Source organism: Amphiprion ocellaris, chromosome 10 (assembly GCF_022539595.1).
Source record: "Amphiprion ocellaris isolate individual 3 ecotype Okinawa chromosome 10, ASM2253959v1, whole genome shotgun sequence".
NCBI classification, from domain to species: Eukaryota; Metazoa; Chordata; class Actinopteri; family Pomacentridae; genus Amphiprion; species Amphiprion ocellaris.
Window position 1 is genome coordinate 31492110 of NC_072775.1, and position 12039 is coordinate 31504148.

Sequence of the window (12039 nt, forward strand, 5' to 3'; positions counted from 1 at the left end):
GTTTTCAACAAAAATCAACCTGTATACAAAAGTGAGATCACATGCTGTTTTATATTTGTCAAAGTTGGGCTGCATGATAATATTCAACTGTCTTATATAATCAACAAAAAAAACAAGTTTAGATTCAATAAATTGAAATTCCTATCTTCACTTTATATTAGCCGGCAGACTCAATCCTCCTCCGCATGAAGGACACTGGTCTCCTTCAGAGACACTCTTTACTGGAAGGGTTGTGTTGCTCTAGATTTGTCTTTTAAATACCTCAAAGCTCATTCCATTTCAAGTCGAGCAACATACTTGTCCAGGGTCCATTCGTAATTTTTTTTATTGTCTTTAAAAAAAGAAAAAAAAACATGTGATTTTTAAAAGTTTTGATGTGTCCAGAAAGGGGCAGCAGTGAGTCTTATATTATATTTATATTTATATTTCCACTTTATAGTTCAGAGGGAAATTGAGTCTTTCATACCATCCCTGTCCAGCAGGTGTTTAAAGGTAATGAATTAGAATATATTTTCTGATGATCTTCAGAATTGACCAGGACGACACGTCTACAACCGTATGAAGACCTTAGAGAGTAGGATGCATTGCTGATTAACCTGCCAATTTATAAAGCAACATCATCAAGTATAAAGCTGTTTAAACTGGCTCTAAATAAAACAGCATCATTAACTCACTAGTAAACATTATTTCTAAACACTGACAGTGTCCATTTTCTGGCAATATTACTTTCAACATTTTATGTGCATGTTGCTCAAAATACTTAGTGCTACTTAAATTAAGTTCCTAGTCATGAAGTGTTGTTGGAGGTTGGTATTTTTACTTTTGCTTTATTCAGTCCCTGTCACTTCACTCTGTTATTTTTTTATAATATATATTTATTATTGTTGGTTGTTCTCTGGTTTGTGTTAAGCTTTTCAGTGTTTTTTTTTTTTTTTAGTGCGAAACAAAAATCAGTATCATAAACAGTCCTCGTATTTCAAGTGTCTTGTAAGTATTTGAATTGTGTTGGACTTTTGAAAAGAATAAAGCAGAAAATCTCGATCAGTTTTGCTACTGTTGGAACACAATTACTTGTTTTTGTTTATAATATTGTATATATATCCATTTTATGTTGGAGTATAATTTGAGTTTGTATAGCGTCCCCCGATGGACAATATTAATACTCAATTTTTAAAAAAAACACGTCCCTTTAGAGAATTTTATATAATACCGTCCTTTTACTTTCATTACGTTGAATCATTCAACATTATTATCATTATTATTTTAAATTGAAAACAGCTGCGATCGAAAAATGAACATTTTAATTTGAAGGCTGATAAAGGTTAAAAAAGACCACATCCGGCGGAAGTGACGCCAAACCGTTGCTAACGTTAGCTCATTGAAAACGTTTCTAACGTGTACTGATGTGTCAGTTTTAATAGAGAGTTGTTTTGTCTTATCTCAGATTAATATTTTATCACTTAACGATGAGTTCAGTCCAGAATCTGAGAGAGTTGATCAACCAGCGACTAACTGCTGCTGCTGAAGAAATATTCACAGAGTTTGAGAAAACCATCGTCCAGTACGAGGAGGAGATCGATCGTCAGCGCAGACTGCTGGATAACATCTGGAAACCTGAGATAAAGTTACACACAACAGGTTTGTGGAACTGTGATGGTCTGAATGAACTGATAGAAGTAAAGTGAGGAGCTGCGGTTTGTGTGGATGAACAGCAGGATAACTTTCACATTTCTCTACCGACTCCATGGTGGTCTTTAAATTTCAGGGCTCATAATAATCCCAAAGAAATCAGGCAAACAGCACCTGACTTGTTCTGGTGGCTGAATATAAATAATTGTCCTAATGAGGTGTGAAAGCCACGTTTTCCTTGATCCATGTGTGATATATGGTGATTAAATAAACATGAAATGAGTTCGGTAAAGTTGGAAAGATATTCACAGAGTCGGACTTCCGGTGTTCAAGATTAAAGCTTGTTTTATGCTTACCGCGTCCGCGAGGTCCCTGCGGCTCCGTGTGGAAAAATTACGTCATTTTCGCACCCACGCCCACTCCAGCGGCCTTTCCGTGCGGAAAATTTCCGCTCCGCGCACCTCCACATTTTTCTAACCAACGCGGACGGAGCCGCACGGAAAAACATGGCGGAGGGCCAGGACCTACTCGTAGCTGAAGTCTAGAAATACGTGAACTTATTAGATTCATCACACAGAGATCACCGTGGTAACCGGGTTATGAACTATTCATGGTGTGAAATTAAAACTAACTGCTGAAGTGCTTTTATTCGGTAAAATGCCGTGTTGTAAGTGGTGTAAACAATGGCAAACTTCTTCTTCTCTAGTTTAGTACCAGAGTAGACCAGGTAGACGTGTCTTTGAGCTTCACTGCCCCCTGCAGTTTGGAAGCAGACTTCTTCTTCTCTAGTTTATTACAAGAGTAGACCAGGTAGCCGTGTGTTTGAGATACACTGCCCCCTGCAGTTTGGGAGCAGACGCGCACGGAGTACAAATGCACATACGTTCTTTCGCACGGATTTCCGTGCGGCTGATTTCCGCCCGGCTCGTTCGTGCGGAAAGTACATTCCAGCCTTTACCCACTGACCAGGAAGTAAACAATGTGACAACGTCGTCTGTAAAATGAGATTTGTACTGTTATAAATAACTGGAAATAAGAGACATTCTCATTTTAACCCTTTTAAAACCACAGGGATCACCGGTGACACCGCGGCGCATGTGTATTTCAAATTACTGTAACTCCTCGCTACTTCGTGCTATTTTAATCATCAAACTGCCCCTGGAAGCTGTGAAACGGGGCTTTCTGGTGCTATTACATGCATTACGGTCATGACTGAGTGCCGTGTGGGGAGAGAGTGGAAATGAGTATTATAGTGCTAAAAGGGTTAAAAGTCATGCGCTATTGGGCTACATGGAAAAAAAAAAGCTACGTCAACGCGGTTGGGACCAGTGGAGCTGAGATCACTGTTTACTGTTAAAACTTGTTAAAGCAGCAATTATTGAATTTTGTTACTAATAAAATAATAATAAATAATAATAAAATGATAAAAAATTACTTAAAATTCTGGAAAAAATGTTTTTATATCAAACCAAGCGTTGTAGTATGACCAACTGGAGCTAACTGAAGGCTCCGGTGATTTTGGTGACACTACAGTACATCAGAATGAAGTTATTGAATTTTATTACCAATAAAAATTACTTAAAATTCAGATTTTGTACTTAATATCAAACCAAGAGTTGTAGTATGACCAGGAGGAGTCAATCGATGGCTCCAGTGATTTTGGTGACACTACAGTCTATAAGAGTGAAGTTATTGAACTTTATTACTAATAAAAATTCCTTAAAATCCAGATTTTTTTAATTTAATATCAAACCAAGAGTTGTAGTATGACCAGCAGGAGCCAAGTGATGCCTCCAGTGATTTTGGTGACACTACAGTGTATAAGAGTGAAGTTATTGAATTATTACTAATAAAATAATAAGAAAATAAGAAAAAGAATCCTTAAAATTCAGATTTTTTATTTAATATCAAACCAAGTGTTCCAGTATGACCAGCAGGAGTCAATGGAAGGCTCCAGGGATTTTGGTGACACTACAATGTATAAGAGTGAAGTTATTGAATTTTATTACTAATATAATAATAAGAAAATAAGAAAAAAAAATCCTTAAAATTCAGAATTTTTATTTAAAATCAAACCAAGTGTTGTAGTATGACCAGTAGGAGTCAGTTCAAGGCTCCAGTGATTTTGGCGACACTACAGTACGTAAGAGTGAAGTTATTGATTTTTATTACTGATAAAATAATAATAAAATGCTAAAAAAAATCCTTAACATTTGTGAAAAAAATGTTTTAATATCAAACCAAGAGTTGTAGTATGACCAGCAGGAGCCAATTGATCGCTCCAGTGATGTTGGTGACATTACAGTAAACAAGAGTGAAGTTATTGAATTTTATTACTAATAAAATAAGAATAAAATAGTGAAAAAATTCCTTAAAATTCTGATTTTCTATTTAATATCAAACCAAGGATTGTCGTATGACAGTCAGGACACAACTGAAGGCTCCAGTGAATTTGGCGACACTACAGTACAGAAGAGGCAAGCGATTGAATTTTATTACTAATACAGATTCCTTAAAATTCAGATTTTCATATTTAATATCAAACCAAGAGTTGTAGTATGACCAGCAGAAGCCAACTGATGGCTCCAATGATTTTGGTGACACTACTATGTATAAGAATGAAGTTATTGAATTTTATTACTCATAAAAATTCATTAGAATTCTTATTTTTAATTTAGCACCAAATAAAGAGTTGTAGTATGACCAGCATGAGCCAATTGATGGCTCCAGTGATTTTGTTGACACTGCAATGCATAAGAGTGCAGTTATTGAATATTTGTGTAGTGTCTCTCTTTGCTGTTCCAGCGGTTTTGCAATTTGCAGACGGTCCCTGTTCACTCGTGGCACAGCCGGCTGCTCATAGACATCAATGTTATTTCTGCAGCTGGAAAGACAGCGACTTTGGATAAAACTGGTTCTGTAGCACATTGTCTAGCTTACAACGATTTAAAAGAGGCATGGTTTATGTTTTTACAACGTATATCTCATGAGTCTGAATCTGTGAATATCTTTCTAACTTTACCGAACATTTTAGCTTTTCTCGTCCTCCCCGTCAAACCCAACTCATTCACTCTGACACACTGACAAATATATTACTACATATTTACTTGGAACCATCTAACTGATCAAGAATTTGTAATAATTGCTCAATTATTTGTAGTAACTTGTCAGTTATTCTTAGTATTTGACCAGTGTGTGATATATCGAGACTATCGTACTCTATAAATTGAATGGATTATAAGTGTGGCATGGTATAAGATGAGCTGTAGTACTATTAAAACAGTTTACAGCAGAGTACAGCAATGAAATAAATAAATAGATAATTATACAGTAGCAGGGCCAAGAACCTGTCCCAATCAATATTGGTTGGAAGGCAGTGGACACCCAGGATGGATCACTGGTTCATCACAGGACAACCCAGAGACAGATTGATACCTCAACCTTCAGAAAGGACAACAACAACATTTTCAGCAAAATATTACATTGACTTGCTATTAAATCCTCGTAAACTGAGGACGCAGCTAATTTTTGGAGATGTTTCGTAGGCAGGTGAAAACCTCGATTATGAGTAATTTCATTGATCCGATTACTATAGTCAGAACTGTCACAACGAACTAGCATTATTGCTGATTAATTCTAGTTGGATTGTGGTGGCCAGTTACTTAGTGCTCAGCCCAAAGTTATCCAGGAGGTCCTTGGTTAACGACATTATCGACCTACGGGGTTTCGTGGCAACATTGCCATCTCCCATAAATTTATTTGTCTTGTTCCATCATTCCGATGTACGGTGTTTGTGACGTGAAAACAAATTTGGCACGGGAACTAGTTGGGAAGCGGAGTGAACTGTACAGTGTTTTTATGTCTTCGATCATGATTTTACTTCTATGTTAGCATAGGTGAGTGACATAGGTACTTCTGTTTATATGTGAGTTCCAACTTACGGTGAAAATCGCGTTACGTTCTGTTGTAGGAATGGAATTCCGACATAAGTCGAGGACCCCCTGTAATAGCAGATTACAACAAAAAGCAATTGTTCAGTAACGAGTACCATTTTTATTTGCACCAAAATTAGCCAAGATCTTATCTTTTTAAAAATACTCTCTGGAATTGCAGCATTTATCAGAAACCTTGAAAACTGAATGAATCAGCGGATTTTCAATGTTCCGTCAGTCCTGCGACGCAGTTCATTGAAATGACTCTGTTCTGCATGTGTCATTACAAATTCATTGCTCCAGATCCATAATAAAACAACAATTCAGTGCTCTTCAGTGCAACAGACCAAATGTGAAATGACAACAAATCTTCAAAAAAGTTTTCAGATGACATGCAGACCGTGTTTACATGGAGAAGACAGCAGATGACAATAGAGACTGACAGCAAAATAAAACGTATCAGGTGAATAACATCAATGCAGCATGGCTCAAAAACAGTGTGAAGTCAAGCCATTTTAATTGTAATTTCTGTCCAAACTGTGCCATGTGCCAACTGTGCAATTCATTTGTGTGTATATATTCATAAGTTTGTGTTATTAGTGTCCTTGTTTTCTTAAGTTTTTCTTATTTATATTGCATATATAGTGTATATATCTTACGTCTTTAATTTATAGTTATGTTTTCTTGATTTTTCTTATCGTAACTGAGCTACTGTGACATTGCAAATTTCCTCTTGTGGGAGGAATAAAGTATATTCTATTCTATTCTCTATTATATTCATACTGCTCAGAAAACATTTGTGAATTCTCTGCAGTTCTAGTCATGGTTGTACTTTTTCCACAGAAGTGCAGGATTTTATATTGCACTGAAAAATAACCCCACAGTGAGGAAAAATGTGACAGGAGCAAAATCTACCCAGACAGTACTTGGGTTTCAGAGGGTTGTTAGCTCAGATGTGCATCAGCCGTCGTCACCTTTAACAAGCTTTTACTTTTGTCATTTTGCCCTCCAGACCTTCTGCAGCAACATGTCCAGGAGGAGAATGTTCTTGCTGAGCAGAATCTCTGCAACCAGGAGAGGAACTCCAGTGTGGACCAGGGTGATCCAGATTCTTCACAGATGAAAGAAGAACAGGAGGAACTGTGCACCAGTGGGGAGGGAGAGCATCTTGCACTGATGCAAGAGGCTGATACACTGGTTCATTGTAAATCCAACTGTGTAGAAATATCCAGAGAAATTTCTGGAGTGTCTGATAAACCAGTCGGCCAGTTGGATGAAGAGATTGATTATCAGCCCAGGCTGCTGGATCCCTTCTGGAAACCACAAATAATATTACACAGAATTGGTATGTAAAACTATGATTGTCTTAATGAACTAGCACAGGAATGTGATGAATGTAAGATCCTAATTCGAACTCTGAGTTACATTTATTTTCAGACAGAAATTCCGCTTTTGCATCTTAAGTCGTTGACTTTTATTTGAACTTTCTATTTGCCACTTTGCTGTTGTATGGATACATTAATGCTTCCGCCATTGTTTTGTTTTTGTTTGTTGTTTTTTCTTCATGCCAGAACTGTGCCATTCTGCACAAATGTAATTTCGGAAATTTCTCTGCTTATAGTCATGGTTGTGCTGTTTCCACAGAGGTGTATGACTTTATTTTGCTGTTGAGGATGAGCCAATGTGAGGAACAATGTGAGAGGACTTAATGTCTTCTCTCAGATGTTTCTTTCCTTATCGTCATGTTAATAACTTTTTTCATGCGCCCTACCACTCAGATCACCCACATCAAGATGTCTGGAAAGAGAGGAATGGTCTTGCTCAGCAGCAGCTCCGTAACCAGGAGAAGAAGTTTTGTCTGGAGCAGGAGGACCCAACGCCTCCACAGATTAAAGAGGAAGAGGAGAAATTCATCACTTGTTTGGACCAGAAAGACCCAGAGACTCCACAGATTAAAGAGGAAGTGACGGAATTCTGCACCAGCCTGGACCAGAAAGACCCAGAACCTTCACAGATTAAAGAGGAACCGGAGGAACTCTGTACCAGTCAGCAGAAAGAGCAGATTGTACTGAATCAAGCTACTGATACCTTTCTGTTGACTTCAACTGATAAGGACGGAAGGAGGAATGGTCTTGCTCATCAGCAGCTCCATAACCAGGAGAAGAAATTTAATCTGAATCAGGAGGACCCAACGCCTCCACAGATTAAAGAGGAAGAGGAGAAATTCAACACTTGTCTGCACCAGAACGACCCAGAGACTCCACAGATTAAAGAGGAACCGGAGGAACTCTGTACCAGTCAGCAGAAAGAGCAGATTGTACTGAATCAAGCTACTGATACCTTTCTATTGACTTCAGCTGATGAGGACGGTGATCACAGTGAACTAGAACCAAACAGGGACCAGCTCCTCTCTTCCAATTCACCAGTAGCTGAGAGCCCACATCAGGAGGGAAGTAAGCATGTAGACTCAGGGTCAACTAGAAATGCAGTGCTGAAGCCAAACAAGAGTCATAACAGAGAGAGCAGTCAGAGTAACAATGTAGACAAGTCTTCATTGTCAGGAAGTCACTGTGATACAGACACAGGTAGAAAGTCTTTAAAATGTGATGTTTGTGGAAAGACCTTTAAGAATAAGTACCAAATGAAGAAACATCACCAAATCCACAACAGTGTAAAACCAAGTGCTGACAATGCATGCAGAAAAATATGTAATTTACGCTCTGACCTGAAAGTCCATATGATAATTGACAAAGGTGACCAACGGTTTTCTTGTGAAACATGTGGGAAACGTTTCAGCAAAAATAGTCATCTGAAAGTCCACATGAGAGCTCACACAGGTGACAAGCCATATTCTTGTGAGACGTGTGGCAAAAGTTTCTTTCAGAATACAACCTTGTTGTTCCACATGACAACTCACAACAGTGAGAAAGCATTTTGCTGTAACAGATGTGGGAAAAAATTCAACAGAAGTGATGTTCTATATGTCCACATGAGAACTCACACAGGTGAGAGGCCGTATTCTTGTAAAACCTGCGGAAAAAGTTTCAGTCACAAAAGATGTCTGACTAGCCACATGAGAACTCATACTGGTGAAAAGCCATATTCTTGTGACAGATGTGGGAAAAGGTTCAGTGAACGTAGTCATCTGACTGAGCACATGAGAACTCACACAGGTGAGAGGCCATATTCTTGTAAAGCCTGTGGTAAAAGTTTCAGTCAAAGAAGTAGTCTGACTAAACACATGAGAACTCACACAGGTGAAAGGCCATATTCTTGTGACAGATGTGGGAAAAGGTTCAGTGAACGTAGTAATCTGACTGAGCACATAAGAATTCACACAGGTGAGAGGCCATATTCTTGTAAAGCCTGTGGTAAAAGTTTCAGTCACAGTAGTAGTCTGATTAATCACATGAGAACTCACACAGGTGAGAAGCCGTGTTCTTGTAAAACCTGTGGACAAAGTTTCCGTCACAACAGTAATCTGACTAGCCACATGAGAACTCATACAGGTGAAAAGCCATATTCTTGTGACAGATGTGGGAAAAGGTTCAGTGAACGTAGTAATCTGACTGAGCACACGAGAACTCACACAGGTGAGAAGCCATATTCTTGTAAAGCCTGTGGTAAAAGTTTCAGTCACAGTAGTCGTCTGACTACCCACATGAGAACTCATACAGGTGAGAGGCCATATTCTTGTGACAGATGTGGGAAAAGGTTCAGTGAACGTAGTAATCTGACTGAGCACATGAGAACTCACACAGGTGAGAGGCCATATTCTTGTCAAGCCTGTGGTAAAAGTTTCAGTTACAGTAGTAATCTGACTAAACACATGAGAACTCACACAGGTGAGAAGCCATATTCTTGTAAAACCTGTGGAAAAAGTTTCCGTCACAGTGGTCATCTGACTAGACACATGAGAACTCACACAGGTGAGACGCTGTAGTCCTGTAGTCAATCCAAGATTTAGGACGAAATTAATGGAACGTTGTATTTGTGTAAAAATGGTCAATTTATAAAACAATCTAGACACGGAATCAAAAGAATGTAAATCCCACGCGAGATTTTATTATTGAATCTCACTCTTCAATCATAGAACAATTCAGATACATTAAGTGCAGTAGAAAGTACAATATTTTCCTCTGAAATGCAGTGAAATGGACAGATAAGAGAAGAACTTTAAAAATGCACTCAATGGTCCACAGCAGTAAATGTACTGAGTAACTTTACACCCCTAGTGATTGCAGTTTGTATGTGGTTTTGTTGTTTTCAGTGGTTCCTGGACGAAAGTGGGACTCTGTCTCATTGGTAATTACAATCTTTCATTGTTTAATACCTTTTGGTCACTTGATGTATTTCCTTCCAGTGGTAAGTAAGTCATTGCATTTACCCAAATAATGTATTTCAATACAAATTTGTTTTGAAATTTGAAGTTGTTTTGTTATTGTTTTGCTATTTTTATTTGTCAAAGTATGTAATGTCTGGTTGTATGTGCATCCTGTTTTTGTCTGCCTGTCATGGCGCAACTGTGTTTGTGTGGAGAAGTTTAGACCCCAGGAAGAATAGCTTCTGTCTGTATGGTAGCTAATGGGGATCTAAATAAATAAACAATAAAACAGTTCAGAGGGAAGTAGAATTTTTCATACCATCCCTGTCCAGTAGGTGTTCGAAGATAATGAATTAGAATGTATTTTCTGCCGATCTTCAGAATTGACCAGAATGTCACCTCTACAAACATATGATGACCTTAGAGAGTAGGAGACATTGCTGATTAACCTGCCAGTACATAAAGTAACAGCATCAAGTATAAAGCAGCTAAAACTGGCTCCCAATCAAACAGCATCATTAACTCACTAGTAAACATCATTTATATGAGTAAAACACTGACGGAGTCCATTTTCTGGCAATATTACTTTTTTATATTTTATAGAATAGAGTAGGATAGATCTTTATTGTTACTGTTACAGAAAACAATGGAAATCAGTTTAGTACTCTCCAAATAGCAGCATTAAAAATAAACTATATAACACACCCTAAAAATATATATCCAACATAAGAGCAAATATACAGTCTGGAAACGGTTTGTGGTTAGAGACCACTTGTAGTATGTGATATTGTCATTCAGGGGGGAGGGAGCAGACATTTGACAGCTTGGGGATCAAAGCTGTTTTTGAGTCTGTTGGTTTTGACACTAAGTGTCCTGTAGCATCTACCTGAGAGAGGGGAGGCAAGAGAAAAGAGAGTGTCCTGGGTGTGAGGGGTCTCTGGTGATTCCCCTGGCTTTCCTCTGAAGTCTGCTGGTGTAAACGTCTCTGAGGGGAGGTAGTGTGGTCCCAATCACCCGCTCTGCTGCTCTCACCACCCGTTGCAGGTCCTTCCTGTCCTCTGCAGTGCAGCAGGTGAGCCACACTGTACAGCAGTTGGTCAGTAGCTCTCAATGGTGGAAAGATAGAAGTTTATGAGCAGCTTTTGGGGGAGATGAGCCTGATACAGCTTCCTGAGGAAGTATAGTCTCTGTTGGGACCTCCCCACCTGGTGTGAGATGTGGGTGGACCATGTGAAGTCTGCAGAGATGTGGACCCCGAGGAACCTGAAGCTCTCCACCCTCTCTACCTCCTCTCCATCAATGTAGAGGGTGGAGTGCTCGGTTCGCTTTGATCTCCTAAAGTCCAAGACCATCTCCTTGGTTTTTCCGGTGTTGAGGTTCAGCTTGTTGTGATGACACCATCGCCGCAGATGCTGGACCTCCTCCCTGTAGGCTGATTCATCGTTGCCTCTAATCAGTCCTATGATGGTGGTGTCATCAGCAAACTTGACAATGGTGTTGCTGGAGTGAACAGGAGAGCAGTCGTGTGTGAATAGAGAGTAGAGGAGGGGGCTCAGGACGCATCCCTGAGGAGTACCGGTGTTCAGGATGAGAGTGGAGGAGATGTGGTCTCTGATCCTGATGTTCTGGGGTCTGTTGCTGAGGAAGTCCAATATCCAGGAGCACAGTGAGCTGCCGAGCCCAAGGTTTCTCAACTTCATAACCAGTTTGTGAGGGAGAACTGTGTTGAAGGCTGAGCTGAACTCCACCACCAGCATCCTCACGTAGGTGTTACTCCCTTCCAGATGTGTGAGGGCTGTGTGGAGAGATGTGATGATGGCATCTTCCGTTGACCTGTTTGCCCTGTATGCAAACTGATGTGGATCGAGGTCAGCAGGAATAGCAGCCTTAATATGGAGTGATATGAGTCTTTTAAAGCATTTGGTTAAGATGGGGGTTAGAGCAACAGGGCGATAGTCGTTCAGGCAGCTCACTGTGTTCTTCTTGGGCACAGGGACAATGGTTGCTGTCTTAAGGCAGGTGGGGACTGGAGACTGTAGCAGCGAGAGGTTAAAGATGGTGGTGAAAACCTCTGCCAGCTGTTTTGCACATGACTTGAGCCCTCTTCCTGTGACACCATCTGGACCAGGTGCTTTTCTTGTGTTGACTCTGCTC

At 39.5% G+C, this 12039-nt stretch overlaps 1 protein-coding gene across 1 annotated transcript in view; it reads left to right on the forward strand.

Annotated features, from left to right (window-relative positions):
• Positions 1–1354: 1354 nt before the first annotated feature.
• The window catches only part of LOC111565168 (uncharacterized), a 28722-nt gene continuing 18037 nt past the window's right edge, over positions 1355–12039 (forward strand). The window contains exons 1-4 of the mRNA XM_055014343.1: positions 1355–1638; positions 6574–6906; positions 7340–9503; positions 9832–9847. Of these exons, the coding sequence (XP_054870318.1) occupies positions 1467–1638; positions 6574–6906; positions 7340–9503; positions 9832–9847 (2685 nt within the window). The 5' untranslated portion in view covers positions 1355–1466. The remainder of the gene's footprint in view (positions 1639–6573; positions 6907–7339; positions 9504–9831; positions 9848–12039) is intronic.